This window comes from Buceros rhinoceros, unplaced genomic scaffold, assembly GCF_000710305.1.
Source record: "Buceros rhinoceros silvestris isolate BGI_N320 unplaced genomic scaffold, ASM71030v1 scaffold12658, whole genome shotgun sequence".
In the NCBI taxonomy this organism is placed as follows: Eukaryota; Metazoa; Chordata; class Aves; order Bucerotiformes; family Bucerotidae; genus Buceros; species Buceros rhinoceros.
In genome coordinates, this window is record NW_010426374.1 from 1 (window position 1) to 21501 (window position 21501).

The 21501-nt window shown below is 40.7% G+C and overlaps 1 protein-coding gene across 1 annotated transcript; it reads left to right on the forward strand.

The window, feature by feature from the left end:
• The first annotated feature begins 1217 nt into the window (after positions 1-1217).
• On the forward strand, positions 1218-19473 carry ACOT9 (acyl-CoA thioesterase 9). The gene is made up of 14 exons (XM_010141473.1): positions 1218-1299; positions 5960-6005; positions 9609-9779; positions 9873-9910; positions 11091-11174; positions 11773-11876; positions 12874-12947; positions 15042-15109; positions 16071-16182; positions 17305-17395; positions 17879-17964; positions 18774-18861; positions 19048-19198; positions 19415-19473. Exons 1-14 carry the CDS (start codon positions 1218-1220, stop codon positions 19471-19473), a joined length of 1254 nt encoding a protein of 417 aa, XP_010139775.1.
• The last annotated feature ends 2028 nt before the right edge of the window (positions 19474-21501 follow it).

Consider the following 21501-nt stretch of genomic DNA (forward strand, 5'->3'; position numbering starts at 1 on the left):
GCTCGTCGGTGCAGGGCGCCTGTCACCTCGCTCAGCATGTCCGAGCGGCACCGAGCCCTCGCTCAGCACGTCCGAGTGGCACCGAGCACGATGCGATCCCGCGGGGGTGCGGGCTGGGGTGAGCGGGAGGTCATGAGACGTGAGTCCAGAAGCTGCTCCAGTAACAGAGAGTTTTCACCATTGCCAGTTATGTCGTCTCTGCCGCATGCCAGAGCGCTGGCCTCTGAGGAGTTGTGCGGGTTGGTTGGTTTGTGGGTTTTTGGTGTTTCTCTTCTACTCCCGTAAGTACTCCTGGCATACCTGCGGGCAGAGGAGGCCTGTGTGTACATGATATATAGCTGTGCAGATACATACAGGAGGGATATAGGTATACAGAGAGATGTGTACGTGGCCCTACTCTGCTGCTGTTCCCTGGGGATTTCCCTCTCTTTTGAGGTGAAACCTCAGCTTCAACTGAAGAAAAGTAAGGACAACCCATGTTCCTTCCTTCACATAACATTGTGAACAAGGGGCTTTACTCCTCCTGACCTGTGTGTGGGTTTTTCTAGTTTGTTTTTTTTTTGTGTGTTACCACAGTTTTGGAAGAATTGCACTGGCTGCTACCTGGTTGAGCACTTACTGAATTGCTGGGTAGATTACATTCTTTGAAGGGTTTCATGGCTGACCTTCCTTGCTGCATGGCTACGGGGATTTTACTCTGCACTTCAGACTTGTTCTGAGTTGCAGCAATACTAAGCCATGGAGAAGACCAGGCTTAGCTGAATGGGACTGCATGGGAGACCTGGTGATCTTATTGGTATATTCCACCTTCCAGCACTATGCACACCAGCCAAGTTCAGGAGAAGCGTGTGGTTAGGGTCATGGATGATTTCCTAGATGCACGGGGACCCTGTCTGTTAGCATGTCTACACGGTAGAAGGTGATGTTCAGTCTAAGCTGGTTGTCCCAGGATATCTGAACAGTCACTGAAGAGAACAGTTACCACCAGTGATTCATTCTTCCTTCCTCTTTTCAGATAAGGACCGATGTCAGTAGGAATTTCAGCTGGCTCGAACTGTTGTACTGATTGTATCTGGCTCTAAAAGGAGGGCGAAAATAAGGAGTGTTTTTTCTGAAGTAAACAGTGTCATTCCAAAAATGAATCCTAAATTATTTTAATGGCATTAGTTTTAATGACAGTATTTTTTTTCTGCTCTGCCTATAGCACCATGTGCGCCATGAGGAAACTTCCTTTCGTTCTGGCTAGGACACTCACTTCTGGGACTGGTGGCTCCCCAGTGCTTCCTGACATGTCTGAAGGTAAAGTAACTGGCCGTGCTGTGGAAGTTTTAGCAGTGTTTCTAAGGAGTTTGTTCTTTCAGGTGGTGACCCTTCATGCTTTAATGGGATTTGGATAATGGACATGCCCTTGACTGTCAGCTCATAATGTGATTAGGAAGTAGTAGAAAATCAGAAAAATAGCATGTTTGGAGATTAATAGCAAGAATTATGCCTAAACATTGAGGTTGCAGATTTAGAGGATCATCTGGTTCTAAAGAACGTCTTTGAAGAACGTGTGATTCTTTTCTGGAGGGACACCCACTTCTCAAGTTGGCTGTAGATAGAAAGGTGACATGGTACAGGCAGGTTCTGTGGTGACTGGAGAGAATGGCCAAGAATGGAGGAACTGAGTGCAATGTCTTAGAGCACTTTTAATGTGTTGGTACCATTAATTGCATAAACTTAGAGAAATCTTTTAATCAGATCAGCAGCATTGCCTCGTGAAAATGCCCTCGTCAATAGAACTGTGTGTTGAAACATTGTTTTAGCTCTCTGATAGTACTAAACCGTAATAGTACTGTTTCAGAAGCTTTTAAGAAAGTTTTCTTACACTCTAATCCCATGTCCTGAGAAAAAGTGGAGCCAGGTGCAAATAATTCCTTCATGGAGTTTGCTTGTTTCTGAGATCTTCTTTTCTCCTTTGTTCTCTACATAGAAACCACAGGTTCTCCAGTAAAAGAGAAAATGAACGTTATTCATTGTTAGAGAACTTTTTTCATTATACTGAATAAATAGTAATTTGGCAGGTTAAAGCAGAGAAGCAAGGATACAGAATATTGCATACTTGGAAATATTACCCTGCTCTTTTATTTGAATATTTGATAAAGATACGACCTACAAGGCCAATAACAATAATGAAGCAGTGAGGCCATCCTGGCCTTGCCTCTGATTTGTTTCCAAGTTAGATTAATTTTTTTAATTATAAAAACTGTAAATATTTGAGATTGTGTTCCAGAATTGTAACACTTAAATAACATTTTACAAACTTTTGCAGATATGTAAACTAGTTTCCTTTAATTTGGTATCCATGCTTTCACAAAACACCAAATACTAATGAGCTTTTCACAGGCTTCCTCCCATCTTTGGGTCCTAGTTTGAGTCCTGTTCCTGTGAATACCCTCACTGCTTCCTTTGGTTCTCCCAAAGGCTACATGAAACATGACTTTGGAAGTTTCCTCTGAGATAGCTCTCATCCCGCTTCCTCCAAAGTGCTCCAGATGTTCTTTCCAAATTTATTTCCAGATATTTTTTCCAAATTTCCAGATATTCTTTCCAGCATTTTCCAAATGCTCCAGATATTCTTTCCAATGGTGTTTGTCAACAGTAGGTGGTAGTACCAGGTTTGCAAAACTGATTGGAATTACGCTGCAAGCAGAGCCAGCAGGCAGAGGAACTGGGAATCTGTCTTTGAAGGAAACACGAACCAAGTTGGAAACATGAAGATACCCACTGTAAATCAAGCAAGGACAGGTTGCCTACAGTTGCTTACTAGAGTTAAGGAAGGTGCAGAAATCAAACTCGAGCAGGTAGAATAGTCAGGTGACTCCTTACTAGATGTAATTTGCATTGTTTCTTTTAATTGGTTATCTAACCTGTGTTTTCCGTTTCACAGGGCACTTACCCATTCATGTGAATGATGGTGTGTTGTGGTAATCTGTACATATTTTAATATTTGCTATAACACTAAACTTACTCAACTACTGTTTTTCCTTACTTCAGCATTCACAAAAAATAAAATGCTATTATTCTTCTCTGTTGACTTGCTTAAAGCCTCTTTGCCTTCAGTGAAGGCTCTGACCTTATTTGTGGCAATATTGTTATTCTAGACCTCTGTCAACACACTGTGTTTCTGGTGACGTGCTGGATAATGCTCTTTTAAGAGGCTTGTGGGATAAAAAAATCTCTTACGCAGGAACTCCTGCGGTACTTACCTTTATTTCACACAGTCGAATCTGCATCTTTCACTGAAGTTCAGACCAAGCTCTTTGTCAAAACTGCTGGTAAAAATACATTGTAGTGGTCTGCCTGAACCTGGATACAGCATGGGAAGGCACCAGGAGAAGGGCGTATGGATCTCGTTGTCAGAGGTGAATGCAGCGATCTTGTTGGCTGCCCTCGTGTCCTTCGTCACAGCACAGTGCAAATAAACTCAGACCTGCTGCTCTGGCATTAGTGATCCACTTGTCATGGTTTAGGAGACAACTGCGATAATACACAACGTGGTAGTGAAGATTAAACCCCATTTGCTGTAACTGTTTTGCACATTTGAAAATTTGCCAGATAAGAAAAGTGAAAGAGTTTATGGATTTTAATGTTTAATTACTTACTTAAATTTCAGTTGTAAGTAATACCTAGAAAATCAATATAGTCTTACCAGAGGGGAAAAAAGAGAAAAACCTGTGTGCTTATGGATACACTGTAAAATGGACTATATTTAGCTTGGCAGCATTTTAGAAACACTTCTATTGTTAAAATAAAAATTATGTGGTCTCATCCTGGCAGATGTTTACTTGTATGCCTAAAATTGAAATCAGTAGTATTAAATGGGACCAACAGTGCATATAAATGTTTGCAGGTTTGGACCCACGGGTTTTTTTCAGAGTTTTTTACCTCTTCAGAGTTGAAAAGGAAGATGAACTTATTTTAAATACAAAGAATGTGCCGTTTATTCCCCCTTCATCCCAGCACAGTCTTCACGCTGTTGGAAATTGAGGTTTTGTGTTCTAGGAGCTCTGACAGTGTTTCTGCTAACACTGTATTAATCGATTGCATGCTATGGCGGCCTCACAGGTGGAGGATGAGTAACAGGAAGGGAGTACCCATTCTGCGAACAAGGCTGCTGCTTCTTGGAAAACAAAGAAAATCAGACCTTTCCCCCTCCCAAAAGAAATCAACTCTAAGATTTTCAATCAGTTTCCTTTCGCTGAAAATTTTTTCTTTGAATTAGTAACTTTTTTCTAGTTTCTTAGCATTAGGAACTCTTCTAATTTCAAAACATGTATTTAGCCTAATTTCCTAAATAAATGAGGCCTAAGCAATCTGTTTTTCCTTTGTCTGCTTACCTTCTTGTCCCCCTCTTCTTCCAGAACCTTTTGTGGCTTCATGTCAGCCAAAATAGATGAGTCCAAATCTTGAAGAGAAACGTGTTTCCACAAGCTTTGTAAAAACTGGCTTTCGAGTCAGAGGTTGGTTAGGGTGCCAGAGCCAGCCTTGGGGTCAGCCACAGACCCCGGTGTCTGCTGGCAGTTAGCTGGGATGAGCGACGGATCTCTGTGCTGACTGGTTGGCAGTCAGCCCCTTGCCTACCTCTGGGCTAACTGCAGCTTATGCTGGGGCTTGTCTACAGGGCAGGCAAACCAGAAGCGGGCTGGGAGTGTGGAGATGGAGCTGAGAGTGTTGTTGGAGAAGGAATAAGGAAGGGGAGGTTAGGGATATTGCAGTGGTGGTGTTGTGGGGGACTTGGGCAGGAAAGCAGCAGAAACTAAAGTGCCTGTATGGGGAGGAGTGGGGCAGAGCTGAGTAGTTCTGGCTGAGAGAAGGGGTATGTAATTTAAATACCTAGGAAATCAGGCTCTGCTCACTCCAGGGTTCACAGGACAGCTTGCCGATCACAGGGATTACTTGGTTCGGACATTTCGCTAGAGAAGTGCCAAGCCTGATGATGTCTAATAACCTAAAAGTATAAAGGATCAGCTCTTGGATCACCAGCAGCCTTCTTTCTGTTTCATCGTTAAATTTTAGATTTTTTTTTTTGATAGCCCATCCTTGATGTGTCCTTAACTATTTTGCCCTAATATTTGAGCCTTCTTGTCTATAAGTCTTTGAATGTAAGCAAGGAAGCCGTACTATATAATTCTCAACTTCTGTTCTGAGCTTGGGAGTTGCTGCTGCTTGTTTCTGAGTGTGTCCACATAGCATACATTCACTTGCCTAACACCGATGGAGCAGTTTGATAGATTTGATGGGATCTTGGCACACTTAATAGCCTCATTGGAGGAAAGAGTAGAAAAACTGCTGATGCAGATTTCTCTTGAAACTTAGGAAAAATTTGTGCAGAACTAGTATTAGCTCTGATAGTGCAGACAGCGCCGGAATCAATTTTATAGGCCTGTCTTCAGTGTCTTAACGCTGTTCTTGAGGCTGCTAAAAATTAACAGCCAGTCTGCTGACATTACCTGCCTTCGTGGGTGGGTTTATGTAAACAGTAGTCTCGTGCCCTGTCTCCCAGCTGCAATGTTCTTTTTTATGTTCTTTTATGACTTCCTGATTTGTGTTATGTCCACAGTTTGTTTGTGTTTAGGCTGAAATATTTTCACATCAAAATTCCTTAATCTGATCTTGATTCGCTGTCTCTTTCAACTGTTAATTAGCACTGCAGGTGTTTGCGTTAATAAACACTCTTTGTTGGCTGTACACAGAAAGCTACAGAATCATGTTACTCAACCCATTTTTGTGATATGCCTACTAACAGCATCAGTGAATTTGGCCAAACACTTGTTTCTGGGCTGCTGTTTGCATGAATTTGCTTAATTTTCGTGTTCTGGGATGAGGGTTATGCCTTTTAGTACCAGGCAACCTCGCATTCATCACTTGCAGGACTAAGCTTGATTTGCTTTGATTTTTTTTTTTTTTTTTTCAGTGCGGAACAGATTGAGGGATGTAGTGGGAGCATCTACCAACTGGAGGTACAGTGTACATTGTTTGTATTTTACTTTATTTGTGAAACTCAGGTAGCACTCAGAGCTGTGGTAATGGAAGTTAATGTTAGCTTGCTGACTGGGGAATAAGGAAGATCCTGCTAAAAACTAATTCAAAAAAGGTTTCAAAATTGTTACTTTGTGGATCACAAACTTCTGAGATTTCTCCTGCTTAATATCTGTAGCACCGAAGGAAAAAATATGTGGTCTTGATGCTTACAAGATTCTGCCATTAGCATTGAACGTGATTGATACTGTAAGAGCGGTCGAGCCTAGCTGGAAGTGTTGTGTGGCTCTTGAGTAATTACCTCTTAGGTGGATTACCCACATGGTGGATTTATCCTGTGCTGGATTCAGGGGCAACTGGGCTGGTTCAGTGTGAGACAAGCTGCATTACAAATGACCTGGCAGTACCCACGCCGCTTTGGAAAACAGTCAGCTTGAGATTGGGGTCTCCTTATTCAGGAGCATCTTGGGCATTTATTTTCTCTGCTGTAACTTAATTTTAGATTAATTTACATATAATTTAAATAATTGATGTTTTGGCTTCCTTTGCTTACCTTCCTCTCCCTCCATTACATGGAATAAGCCAGAGTTGACTGTAATCCTCTACTGTTAACAGTTTTGAGAAAGACAGTCTGGGGGAATTAGGTATTGCAGTTCAGCTGGAGCCATATTTACTGTATTGAGGGTTAATTTCCGTATGGCTGTGTTTGCTGAGTTCTTCTTTCACACTTTGTGCACTGATAAGGAAATGAAGAGAGGTTTGCCTGGATGGAGCGTCTGATGTGTGCAGGCCTTCTGGCCATGTTTATCTCCATAGGATTATAGGCACACTAAAGAAAATGTCAGAGTCTGGGAAGCCTAGATTTTGGTGAGTAAGACTAGGATCTAAGCGTGAGGGGGCTTGAAATTTTCGTTAGGTCGGCCGGAAAGGTCTCTGGCAGTTGATTTATAAAAAAGCCTTTCCTGCAGCCCAGAGTGGCTGGGGAGTTAACCACACTTCACCACACCATTTGGAAATACCATCTGTGGATCAAGATTTTCAATGGCTTGGGTCAAATCTGCTCTTCCATCCATTTGTCTTCCCCTGCTGCTCCCAGTCTGCAAGGAGAGCGGACTGAAGCCAGGATCACCACAGCAGTGTTCTTCTTAGATAGGTATGTCTCTTGCGCTGTATAAAATACAGCAGAAATGGTTTGCAGAGTACAGTATGCTTCGGCTACCACGAAGAAGTGAAGGTGGGGAGCCCATAACTGGGAGTGCTTGAGAATGGTGGGTTTAATATGGGGAGGTTTGGAGGACATGGATCATGTAGCCTTTGAGATCCCACTTTTGAAATGGAGTGACAAAGAGCTGACACATGGGGAGGCTGAACAGCTGGTGCTTTAATTGAGTTAGGGCACAGCGTGGCTGAAGACGACAAACCAGGGGAATAGCTTGACAGGGGTCCCAAAATGGGACCTAGGAAAGGACTGGTACACATGTATCTGGATTGCTGGGAGAGAGGAGAGATGCATGTTGGAGGAACGCCTTTGGCCATTAATTTTGCTAAAAGGAAACTTTGGTTCGTAATTTCTTTTGTAAAGACCCGTAGCATTTTGTATTGGAAAGAAATACCTTGCTTACGTATTTATTCTGGTTTTTTTACTTAAATTACAATTAAAACTATTAATCTGTACTTTTAGTCCAGGTAGATTTGAGTCCATTTCAGAAATAAGTAATGTAATTTCTCAGAACATTTGGGGCAGGCATTAATTAATATTTAGATGGAGTATTGTTACTGCATGACTGGTACTGCAGTGTGTAAAAGTGTTTATCTGTTGAAAAATGCTATTGCTTTGAGCCCAATCCTTCGTGTATTGAAGAGTACCTTCTGAAGCTGAAGTCAAGAAGAGTTCCGCTGCTGACCTCAGAGGAGCCAGGATGGGATTGGTGAAAACAGAATATAGTTTAATTTTAATTGATCGGTTTCTCTGTGTTTGTAGACAAATTTATCATTCACTTTGATTAATTTCTCTTAAACCTTTCACTGAAAGGCCTTGGAAACAAGTCTTTTGAAAAGCATAAAGATGCATCACCTTAGACATTGCATCTTTCCCTTAGCCATCTAGTATATTCTATTTCTATGCAGTGGCATAACTTCAAACATTAACCCTCTGGAGGAGGTTTTCTGTCTTCTCTGAACTCTGCAGTAGTCATGTTGCCCAGATGAGGTAAACCATATTTCATATTTAAAACAAACAAAACTAACAGATTTTCTGCTGGACTTTTACTATCTTTGATCATGGATTATTCATATTTCCCCAAAAATTATTAAACAGAAAAGAAGGAATCTAAATAAGTAGAAGCATGGCTGCTTTGTACCTCTTCTCTTCCAAAAATAAAACTCCAGCCAAAAAAGTCTTCATCTGAAATGGTTAATACCCAGAATTCATCCAAAGTCAAAACTTGAAAGCAGATTTTCTTTTTGGTGAAAAGGTTCTTTCTGTTGTTTTCTTTCTTTATTTTTTTAATTTGTTTTTGTTAAACACAGTAGCACTCAGATCTCAGTAGTACAGCATGCACGGCTAAATGAATGGCAAGTTTAAAACTAAGTTTGATTAGAAAGTGTTTCATGCCTTCTTTTGCTCTGTGAAATGTATTCATAGTTTTGCATACTGCTTGGCTTTATATGGGGGCTGTTGCATGTTAAACCCGTAGGGTTTTAATGCTTTGTTGTTGATTCAAGCGATGTCATGAAATACCTGCTTTATTCAGTCAAGTTGCACTTCTAAGGGGAGTGAACTTTTGAGGAACAGGTAAGAGGGAGTGTTGGGCAAGATCGTTACATCTCATAGACACCTCTGCAAGGAACCAACTTGGTAGATTGGAAGGAAGTGGCACCAAGTTGGCCCTTACGCTCTTGTGAGAGTTGCAACCCCTCTGACCTGGTGGTGCTCTGAAGGGGTAGAGCTCCCTTTCCTGTATTGTTTCTTTCTAATACTTTCCTGTATAGTTGTAAGGTGACTGGGTAAGAAGAGAGAGGTTAATTTTCCCTTTCTTTAGCTTGCTGATCCGGTGTATGCTGAATAAACTGATGCTGTAATGGGAGAACTCAACCATGGATGACAGCAAGTCTTAGCAGTTTAGTTCTCTTTGTTGTTAGTACTAACCTACACTATGCTTTACTTCTTGGGAGAGATTTGAAGTTGACAGTCCTTTAAAACTGGCACTGTAGGAAGAGTTGTGATACAGTAGCTATGGAAGACGTGAATATGCACAAACCCTCATAGGTTAAATTATGTCTGAATTGCTCTTTTCACGGGAAACCATTTTGGTAGCATTCAGAATTAGAGGTTATTCATCGCTTTAGTACAAAGTATGTGCTTGCCACTTGTACACACAATTATTTACTTATGCTAAGTCTTGCTTAGCATATCTCTTATGTGCATTTCACTTTCTTTTCAAGGCACACTTATTGTGTCTAGCTATTTTTACTACTTTTTTGTTTTCATTTTGATAATCTTCAATGTGGCAGCTTTTAGCTAGGATTGCAGTTCTGTTGTCATGCTCCATCCAGAGTGGTTTTTTTTTTTTTTTTCTTTCTAGGGATCATGTGCAAGCAATGCAAGAAAGAAAAGCTCTTCATACTTTACTGGCAAAACGACAGGAAGATCTCCCTCCTAGGAGAATGAAGGATAGCTACTTGGAAGTTATTCTACCTCTAGGAAGTCAGCCTGAAATACGAGAAAAGTACCTGAATGTACACAACAGTGTAAGGTAACAAAGCAACTATGTTACGTACACAGAAAGGTGTAAACTTTCATTTACTATATAAGTAGGTATTTAATTGTCAAAACCCATATCTTACAGGTTTGGAAGGATACTTGAAGATCTTGACAGTTTAGGAGGTATGTATCTATGCCCTTTTAAAGGGTGCACAAGTAACACAGATGAAGTTCCCTCCCTTAGAGAAGGAATCACGTATTTTTACTAGAAGTCTAGTTTACTTTTACTAGAAGTTTGGTTTTACTAGAAGTTTTTCCTCGTGCAGCACAGAATGTCTCTGCCTTGTTTGTAGTCATACTGGGTTTCAGTCAGTTCCACTGGGGATGTATTGTTTTGGGTTAATCAAGATTCTGTCCCAATTACAGAATAATCAGCATGGTGGTCCACAGTTTTCACAGGACAATGTAGCGTTTCATCCCCTTCTCCCTCCCTCCCAGTATGTTCTGTGATCTTGGCAGATGACCTACATGAGGGTCTGATTGACTTGCAGTTTTTTATCTTTTGCAATAGGATTCTTATAAATCCTATCCAGACTCTTACTAATCATATTGATGGCAAGTGGTGATGGGCATAACGGTTTTTACAATTGTGACTTCAGTGATTTTAGGAAAAGATCTTAGATTACCTGGAAGGACAGAGAGCTTCATACTCTCTTATCTCATTAAGTACAGACCGATACTTTTGATTATGGAAATCTGTACTGAGTGAGAATCACGTGAGCACTAGGAAAAAAAAGTCTTTGCAACACTGTATTTCTGTAAGGAGTCTGTTTACTTGGACATGCCCTTATGAGCAGAGCTAGTTAATTTAAATAGTGGTTTGGCAGTAGTAATTACAGTGTAATAAATACCTCTGACTATGCTCTCGTGCCTGTAAGGCACAGTTTATCTAATCTACGCCTCTTTAAAGGAATCAGTAGTTGAAAATAAGTCCTCAGATAGCAGGTATCCTTGGACAACCTGCATGAAATCAAAATAGAAAGTAGGAACGATGTGAGACAGTGGGCGGCAGGGGTGGAGGGAAGATACTATGTGGGATTGGAAGTGGATTTAAAGTGCTCACCTAAATTTCTCTTTCTAGTGAGTAAATATGCATATAACTGAGAGAGCTGCTGAATCACCGTTTTCTTTATAGCAATCCTGTGAGTTAGATACATGAAAATGCAGAAGTCATGTGAACTCGTACAGTATGATACTTTAGTTTGTGTTTTGCAGGTAATTCTCGTGTTCCACGAAGATGGCTTTGATCTGCTCAACTGCGGTTTTTGTTAAAGAGCTGACTTCGTTTTTGGTCTCTCCACAGTTCTTATTTGCTACACTCACACCAAGCAGGAAGCGCAGCCAAGGTCTCCCTTATCAATAGTTACAGCTCTGGTGGATAAAATCAGTAAGTGGCAATTTGGTCACTACAAATGGTTTCATCATCTTTGCCTTACTCTTTCAGCAGCTGCTGTCTTCCCGTGGTTGGTACTGAGGATACCTTCTTGCTTCTTCTGTTTAGTTCACTTCAGCTTTTTTTGGCTTTGAACTCTGAGTCCTGTGGCTTTTGTTGAAGGGAGGAGGGAAGAGGGTTTTGTAGATACTTTTCAGCATTTCCTATTTCCCTTCCCTTCAAAATACAGTTTACATGCTTCCTGCACTTTTGTGTTTGGTTTTATTTTGGCACATGAGTGTCTTAGCTTCATTATTGAACAATATTTGTTCTGGTGGAGTGGAGTGTGTCACATGTTCTGCTGAACACCTCTGTGGGTCTGCCCTCCGTCTGCCATCTGTATGTCTACTTCCTCCTCCTGTTCTGGCTTTGTAAGGTTGATCAGGCAGAAACTTCAGGCTAGCAGTGTGGTCCCTTGCAACAGCTGTCTTTTCTGGGTTGTCTTTGCATGTGTTACCACTTGCAGAACACAATAAGGCCTTAGAGGATCCATTCTTTCTAATATTAGATGTAAGTGATCTGTCTCCGGTAACCTCTGATGTTTTTCTCGTAGATTTGTGCAAGAAGATTATATATCCAGACTGTGACATCAAATTCACAGGCAATGTTTCTTGGGTTGGGAAGACATCAATGGAAGTGAAGATGCACATGCTACAGGTTAGTTCCTGTAACTTCTCTTCATCTTATGGCAGGCACGAGGCACTTCAGAGGGTATTGTGGATGATGACATTAGCAATCTAAATTATATTTTCTAACCAGAACGACTGGTTTTGAAGGGCTCGAGACAGCCGTGGTGTTTCAAGACCAAGATGTCTTTCAATAGTATAGGTGCAGCAAGATACTCTGTTGCCAGTCTTTCTTTCTAGACGTGTTTTTTTATAGATTTATAAATTTTAGTGTTGGTATTCAGATTCAGTATTAAATTGTATCTCTTGTGTTCATAGTTGCTACTGTGTAGCATATTTTTTGTAATAAGTTATTAAATACTAAATAATAAAAAATAAATCAAGGGTGTAACTAGGCTACACTGTGCAGGATGCAAAAGGCATATTAATAATTAAATTTTAAAAATCCATAACATTTCTGTTGAATATTTACTGTCAATTGTTTAGTTAACCGAAACATGAATTTGGTTATTTAATTATTTAGAGTAACAAAGAAACATTATAAACACTTCAGTGATATTAGTGGCTATAATCCAGATAAACAGGTAAATACTTTTTGTATTCAGTTGGTCCCCTTAAGTAAAGTCTCTTATGTATAAGGTAATGTTACACCTTTGTTGTCTGAACTCCTCACAGTGCTGGCATTAGTGTCAATTTGGTTTTGACCAAAAAATGTTTTGGCATTTCTCAGAGTAAAGGGTAAGTGGGTCCTTCTACAATGCCTCTGTTGCTTTCTTTCCCTCCCAGCTGAAAGCAGCTAATAAAGACCCCTGCTTAATGCTTATGTTGCAAAATTCCTGAAACTGGAGGTTTAATTTGGGTTATTTCCTTCTCTTTGGTCTGTTACAAGAGGTCTTGTGAGGGATGACAGAAGGTGAAAGTAAGTGACATGAACGATGTGGTGGTGGAGTTGATGTCAGCTGAAGAGCTTGCTAAGCACGTTTACAGATTTAGAGTTTAAAAATCAAATTGTTTTCTGTCTCTCTTAGCTACACGATGGTGATTACAGCCCTGTGCTGGATGCAACATTCGTCATGGTTGCCCGGGACCCAGAGAATAAACGGTAATTTGTAGGACAGGAGGATATTTTTCAGACTCCTGCTGTGGTGAAAATAGCAAACGTGGCTGCTTGCGATGTGTGTGTAGAAGCTGTATAGTGTAGGTGATGAATAAATCACGTAGTCGGTGTCTTCTGCTGGCAAATGTGACTTGCCTGTGGCAAGCTTTAGAACATTGATTTCAGCAGTCAGATGATACCAGGAATTTATGTTATTTTTGGGATCACAGGCTTCTCCCCATGTGTGGGTGACTGGCCTGATGAGCACAGAGGTGAAGGAGTCTGCTAGAAACCCACTCGCATTCCGGTAGTTGTAGTAGGCCTTTTTGCCATAAAGCCGGAAAAGATTGACTTTCAGTGGCTGAACAGTCTTTGAGTGAATAGTGCCGTTAATTCCCTAAAAGACACGTGGTAGGTGTCCTCAGAATAATTCAGCCTAAAACTTGCTTATGTAAGTAACCTAGAACTGATGAGTATTCTGAAAGAACTTAAAAAAACCCCCGACTTTGTTGTTTTTCTGGTTTTCCTCTCTCTACAATTCCTTAGTCATTAAAGTAACAGACTACTCAGTTTTGCTTTTGGTTTGTGACTCCAGCACCAGAAAAAGCGGTTGTATTTCTTACTTCTTTCTTGTATAGCCTGCAAAAGAAATAAACGATATACTGCTTCTAACTAGGTTAAATAATTGCCTGTATTTAATGAAGAGAGAGATGTTTAATGAATGGGGTTTGCTTGACAAAATTACTTAGTCCTGGTAATGTTACAAGTAGTTTTTAGGTTGTTTTCTTCAGATTTATGAGTTTTTTTAAGAACTCATTAATATACTATACATTTAGAAAACCCACGAACTTAGGTTTATGCTTCCCATTTTAAGAACTTATTTTGCAAAATAATTACGTCAAATCTGATGTAATGATACGCCAACAGATTGATCGAGAGCAAGCCTGTATGGACTTGTGCAGGTAGATAGAAACTTCAGTGGCTGTTCTTCAAGCCAGCTGGCCACAGACCAGCTGTGTTTTGGAAGCATGTTGACCGTCTAAGGAGGGTATTTATTCTGTGTGAGGTAAAAAACTTTCAAGAGGTACAGGGTATGTTATGTGCACTATAGTTGTGTGGCTTTTGGACCAGAGTAAACTTGCGTCTCAGCAGGTTGGTGCTTGGACAGGAGAGCTGATGTAGGTGTGTCTAGAACTGAGAAGAGGGAGAATGAGCTGGTGTGTCTCCAAAATCTAGAGGTTTAGCAAACTGGGTAAGAGCAGTTTGTTCCACGCGAAAAGATCCTCTTTGCATGTCTCTTGTCACCAGCCCAAGAAAAGGCTTGGGGTAGAGGTGAATTGTTCATCAGGTATTTTTGTGTGTGTGTGTGTGTGTTGATCTGAGCATTTGTATAAATGTTGAAAATAGAAAAATAATAATTATAAATTATGGGGAAGAGTGGCTCTTGAAAGTAAGCATTTGCCTTGCCTTGTGAAAAGAAATAATAATTAAAAAATTAAATAATGTTGTAATTAGTAATTGATTAGTAAACTTATTTGTGCAGTAAAATAAACATAGAAATTTGTGCTCAAGACAGCCTCTATCGTATTCTTTGATAAGTGGTACATGTGGTAAACAGCTTTTGGTTGCTGATAAGGCTGTCATGGGAACGTGTTAGGTTGTAAGAACACTTCTCTAGCTACAGCACTGAGCTCTTTCTATTCCAGGAGGAATGATAGATACCATTCCAGTTTTGTGTATTTGTTTTAGATTATCTGAGATCATCACATCGTCATTAGCTGAGTTTCTAATAGCTTTCTGCTTGAATAATCTTCATTGTAATTTATGGGCACAGTTTTAACTCTTAAGCATCAGTTACTCTTTCTTAATTACACCGAGTAGTGGCTGGATTACATAACTGCCTCTTCGGAGTTAAAGCTGGTGTGATATTCTGCTGGCAGTAGCACATTATGAAATAATGTATTTATGTCTGTGATATAACCTGAAGTATGTCTTTTCTTCTTGTACCGTGTACGTAAGCAAAAATAGAAGACTCTTATTATGTATTTACGAGACAAATTGTTGTAAAGTTTGTAACGTAAAAAAAATTCCCATCCGTAGGCCAGCATTTGTTAATCCTCTCGTTCCTGAGAGCCCTGAGGAAGAAGAAATCTTCAAGCAAGGGGAATGTATGTCATACTTCCTGGTAGTATGCACATCTGCCTCATGTTCAGCTTTGTAGCTGGAAGGAAGTAAACTTCAGAAGTTCTGCTCTGTAGAAATGCTCATAATTTGTTTAAAATCAGATTTTTGTTCTGTCTTCTGTGTGTCAGTAGTGTAAGAGAGGTTTTAAGAGCCTGCTATCCTGTTCTAGGAAGCTCCCTGGCTAAACTGGCAGACAAGGGCGCTCCCGATGTGCTCTGCACCCCTCTAGACTCCTCAGTTTCTAGGATGCTCCCTCCACATCAGATCTGAGTGTAGCACAGACTTTCCTAGTGCTTGGGCTGGGTCCCACGGTGCGTCTGCTGGGTGCATCACATCTCCTTACCTGTCTGGGTGCCCATGTTCCTTGTGGAAAGAAATTCAGAGAAAGAAACAGGGAGGGCAGGGGAAGGAGTATGTAGCTCCATCTTTGTTTCAAGTTGGAATTTTAAAGCAAAGAATTAGAGAAACATTAAAAACTGAATACACTTTACAGAAGGTCTTTTAACCTAAAATTTCAGTCATTGTGGGCTGTGGTAATGAGTTCTACCATAAACGTGCATTCTTGTACCACTGGCAAAACCTGAGTAAGACTATTTCTTCTCTAGGGTTTCTCGTTTGATACAGTTTTTTGTACTTTGAGGGGAGTACTTCAGTTTTCTGAAGGAACAGTGGGTGGGTGTCGTAGTATGTGTGTGTATAAAAGGTCTTCATTACACTGGTGAGGTATCAGTGAACTTCTGCCTTATTTTTCCTTTGATGCAGTCAGTGCTGAAAGCCAGACTTGTGTTTGAATCTATGGGACTGAGAAATCACAGATTTTAACTTACTGGGGAAAAAAGAAAAAAGGAAAGAGACAGGTTAAAATCTTCAGAGCCAAGACAAATATTTGTGGTTTTTTTTTTTTTTACTTTGAACCCCAAAATGGTTCTTTTTTTGTGTGTTTAGTGAACAAGCTGAGGAGGATTGAATTCAGCACTGCTTCCTTACTGAAAATGGCTCCCACTGCAGAAGAAAGAAACATAGTTCATCAGATATTCCTTAATACTCTGGACACAAGGCAAGAAGGGGAGGGGTGGAGGAGAACTGAAGTTGTGTGAAAAAGAAAAGTAACGTGCCTTTCGAGTGGAAGGAATAGGGTAGCCTGGAATAAATGCATGCGTTTTATTTTCCCATTTCACTATTTAAATTCCTTGGGATTTTATTTAAAACAGGTACATACTTGAATGTGACAACTGCATCTCTTGGAATAGTCTGTTGTTAAAGAGTGTTAGGTTGTGCAAGTGACCATGTGAGCACAAAGAGCTTCTGAGCAAGCTGTTAGGAATAATCTTGAGGAGAAAGGTTAAGGATATTAAACCAAATAAGGGAATGAAATAGTTCTGCAGCCATGTGACTTGCACAGTCTAAGATTTTTCTTCCGTTATATCTAGAAAAAAATCTGCAAGGGCAGGAATTGGTCATATTTTGACCAGATAACCTTGCAGTGTGTTTTAAATGTAACACCTGACAGCGTTATTTAAGGGAGACTGCTGGTGGTGTACTTCTCTTATACCTGAGATTTTCGTGAAACCACCCAGTGCCAGTGGTGATAGAACAACACCTAACGACACTAGTGCAATGTTGTATTTGTGGATGATTTATCATTCCTCTAACTTACTAACATTATACACTTGTTACTTCCCGAGATGTTTACCAAAGTGCGACAAGGCTTTCCCTGAAAATCAGCAGACACGTTTTGTACACACTCTGATTTGAAAACCTCAGACTCCCTGCGTGTTTGATGTTGAATTATTCTGTTTGCTCATTGTGTGCCTTTAATATGGCTTAAAGAACAGAGTAAGGCTTTTCTGACAAAGCGTGTGCTTGTGGGTGTGATTCATCTTTTCTTTGATGTACCTTTCTTGAGCTTGTTCATTCCCATAAGCTTGAACGCTGGCAGAAGTTTTTGAAAGATCAGGAGCGTAGGCTTATTGCAGTTACAAATCAAAATATCGCATTAGATAAGGCTTCAGGGTCAGTTGGAACAGCTTTCAGTGACAGTATCTCTGTGTGGGTTTTTTTGTTTTGTTTTGTTTTGGTGGGGTTTTTTGTTTAGTGTGTGTTTGCATTTGCTATTTGTGTGTTTTTGACTTCTGAATTGTGCTAAAGTGGGCTATAAAGTTTATTGTCTCCTCCAAAGGACAGTAAGCTTCCGGAGTCGTAAATTACCACCCAATTCAGTGTGGATGGAAGATGCGAAGCTGAAAGGCCTACAGATTTGCCATCCTCAGGTAGTGTGGAAATTATCAATGAATTACAGAAACAGTTACTAATATGTCTTGCAGGACAGGTCAATCCATCATTTTCTTTCCGTTCTGTAGTCCTTGCAATGCGTTTAGAACTTAATTTCCTCTGCTGTTTTTCTGTTATCTGTATGGATTGCCGCTGCCAAACAGAAGATTTTTCATTACTCTGTTTTTTTACCAGACACTTTGTGTAAAGAAATTCCATTACGAAGTGTTTCAGTTGGACTTCTGATTGCAGACACAATTTAGAGTTTTTATCTTAAGTTGTCAAATGAATCGGATGAGCTCCTGTTAAGTAAGGTTGCCTCAGACATTTGGACTTTTGCTTATATATTTCAGTAGTGCTTTTTATACATTCAGATGCTGGGAGTTCTGTTAAATACTGTGAACTGAAGTGCAGCCTTCAACACCAGGCTGTCAAAAGAATATGTGTAATACAGCAGGTTGATTTTTTGTTTCTACGTATAGGAGCGGAACGTCTTCAATAGGATCTTTGGGGGTTTTCTCATGAGAAAGGCATTTGAACTGGGCTGGGCAACTGCTTGCAGCTATGGGTGAGTTGTAGACCTAATATTTATATAATCCAGAGCACTGTGCACATAATTCCTTGGTGAGGAATCCAAGCTAAACCAACCTAATGACAGTCTGAAACAGTCTGGAAAGACCTAGGTGTCCAGTAGAGTCTTCCACTGTTGGTGCACAGCACTGTTTTACTCAGAGCATCTGTCTGTATTTATGAAGAGATTTGGATCTTGCTCCTTCAAGCCTGGATTTTGAGGATTACATGTCAGAATATGAAATACACTCTTTTTTTCTGCTTTCTTTTAACTTACCAAGCTACTAAGATCGACTTTAGAAGATATGTTTTCTAACCATATAAAATAGACATTTTATCAAGTAAATGTTACATTTTAAAAATTTCATGCACAAGAGGAATGGTTTCTAAAATTCTTCTAGTAATTGCTTGTGCTTAGAAAATGTGACTGAAGCCATCACCCAGCAAAGACCTGTGCAAAAGTTTAATGGAGCGTGCACAGCCTGGCAGAAAGCAAAGTGGTTGATGTCAGTGCTGGGAAGTCTGAGGCCTAAGCAGTGGTGGCGTGAAGATTGCCTAGCAAGTGTAAGTCGTAAGATACAACAATGATCCTCAGAGAGTGTGTATTTTTATGTGTGTGAGAGGTTTCCTCCAGCTGTTTTTGTCTTGGGTGATGGCGTAATTCTTTAGTAACTTTCTGTGGTCTGTATATGAGAGAGAGAACTATTTTCTAGTAACCCTACATTCAAATGCTGACAATGAAATATTTTATATTTCTCAAAACACTTGTATTATTTTTGAAAAGAAATTTCACTTCTTCTTGCTCAGGAGTTCCAGACCTTTTATCGTATCCGTTGATGATATAATGTTTCAGAGGCCAGTTGAAATTGGATCCTTATTACTGTTTTCTGGGCAGGTAGGAGTTGATTTCTTTTGTAAAGGAGAAAAACTTACCTTTGCTGTAGTCACTGTTAATCCCTGATAAGGAACTGTGCAATCTGAGAGTGTGACTTTCCTTGTTAAACAATGCGATGAAGTCTGTTACAGTTTTTTTGATGCCAGTGATAAATTATGAACTGTAACTCTTATCTTCACTGAGTAGGTCTGCTACACAGAAGAAAACTACATCCAAGTTCGAGTACACAGTGAGGTTTATGATGCAGATACCAGGGAGCACCAGACGACAAATATCTTCCATTTTACGTTTACGTCAGAAAATGAGGTCCCACGGGTTGTCCCCAAAACTTACGGAGGCAAGTACGCAGTTAGTGCATTGTCACCACAGCTGTGTGGACAAGCGGGCTTCCTTTCTGTTGGAACGTTGTCATTTCAGTAGATGAACTATTGGTGTTCTGGTAATTGAACAGGATTTCATGGCAAACCTTCTTCATCTTACCATTCTGTGTAGTTGCTGTAGTACTGATACGAAATTACTAATGTGGTTCTCTCTTTTCTCCACCTTGTTTCAGAGTCCATGTTGTATTTAGACGGGAAGCGACACTTTGCTGCAATGATGAAGGAAATCTGACACGCTGAGTGCTGCGTCAGCAGCACAGCAGCACGCTGTCTTGGAAAGAATTGTCACCAGAGATGGCTAACAGACAGGTGCTTGCCATACTAAAAAAAAATCACCCCAAACTGCAGAACAAAAAATACCTTTTTAATGCTATTTATGTATTTGCAGATATTTGGATTTTTTAAATCTCTGCTACTAGGATTTGTTGAAATCTACTTTTACATGCCAATGATAGGAAAAAAAAGCTAAAACAATACAATCTTAGGGTTTAGATAGCTTCTCTTTGTCTGCTTTGAGAGATCTCATTACGGCCTTTGCTGTCTTGTAACCATCTGCCTTCTTTCCCTCAGTAGCTCTCCCTTGTGTTTCCCTGACGAGGGCTAGAAATTCTATGATGCAAATATGTGCAATAAGTAGAATCACCCAGGTGAAGTTATTTGACTTACATTCTTGTTTAAATTAGGTTTAGGGACTTTTTTGAAGACACATGCATCTGGGCAGCAGCATAAGCTCGGAAGTTACTGGTTTGTGCACAGTATAAAGCAGGTGTTTCCCATCAGCTGGGGTTTTACAGGGTGATCACAGCTTCTGGTTTGGATGGTTTCACGTTCCCTTGTGAGGAAACCGATTTTTGCAATGAAACGAGGTGGCCAGGTGGTCTCTTCTGGCATTCTGTTTGTGTACAACCAGTCCTTGCGAGCCTCTTCTAAATTTTTTTTATATGCCCTGTTTTTGGCTGGGATAGAGCTAATTTTTCTTCTTAGTAGCTGGAGCAGTGCTGTGTTTTGGATTCAGTATGGGAATTGGTATGAGAAGAATGCTCATGCCAGTGGTTTCAGTTGTTGCTAAGAAATCAAGGACTTTTCAGCGTCCCATGTCTTGCTAGTTTGCAGGTGGCACAGAAAGCTGGAAGGGAGCGTAGCCAGAGCAACAGACCCAAATTGGCCAACGGAATATTCCATCCCGTGCAGCGTTGTGGTCAGTGTATCGATGAGGGTGGGCTGAGGAGCTGGGGCTCTTCAGGATTGAGGTTTTGGGATTTTCTCCCCTTCGGATCGCTAGCTGGGAATGAGCTGGCCATTGGTCGGCAGGTGGTGAGCAGTTGCATTGTGCATCACTCATTTTTATCTTCTGTTAAAACTGTTATCATTATTTTATTTTATTTCAGTTATTAAGTTGTTTTTATTTCAATGTACAAGTCTCCTTACCTTTACCCCTCCGATTATTTCCCCCATCCCCTGGGGCAAGAGAGGGTGAGTGAGTGGCCGAGTGGTGTTTGACTACCAGTCGGGTTCAAACCACGACAGGATGTAACTCTGAGCGAGTGCCTTAATGGTCTGTTGTGGCCTGTAGAGTAGATATCTGATTGGTGAGACTGGGTGGGACTGGGAAGTGGCACTGCAGAGCAAAACGGTTTGGTTTGTTAGGGACTGGGAGCAAGAAAGGTAGAATGCTACAGTGGTGGCGCTTATGTTTGCTGCTGGAGTTAGGGGTCCAGAGACTCTCTACTGAGCAGCATCCAAGTCAGCTGCTGGATTGTGGGAGGATTTTTATCCCACTGAGGGGTGGTACAGCTACAGGACAGCCTCCTCAGCTGCATTATTTGTCGCTCCTTGGTAGACTGTGATGAAATATGAGCATTGCATAGCTCTAAAGGTTGTTAAATTTACCTGTGAAGGACAGAGTAATTCCTCACCACAGAGGGGACACCCTGGTGGACATAACTATGGCATATAAGAAACAGGAAGAAACAGAATTGGTACTGAAGTGCTTCTTCCATAGTGGAGAAGGTTTTAGTAATCTCCAGTATCTAGCAGGTAAAGGCCAGCACCCTCAAATTAGGAAGGCCAGTGGAGGCATCAGCTTTTAGCAGTGAGGATGGTCAGTCGTAAGCCCAAAACTGGACCTCCGGTACCTTCCAATCAAGACTGATATCCTGTTGGATCAAGACACCCAGAGAGGAGTGGTTGGGCACATTTGGTGCTAGGATAGCATGAGGGTCGTAGCTCTTCTAACAGCTGGTACCTGTTCGTGTGAGGA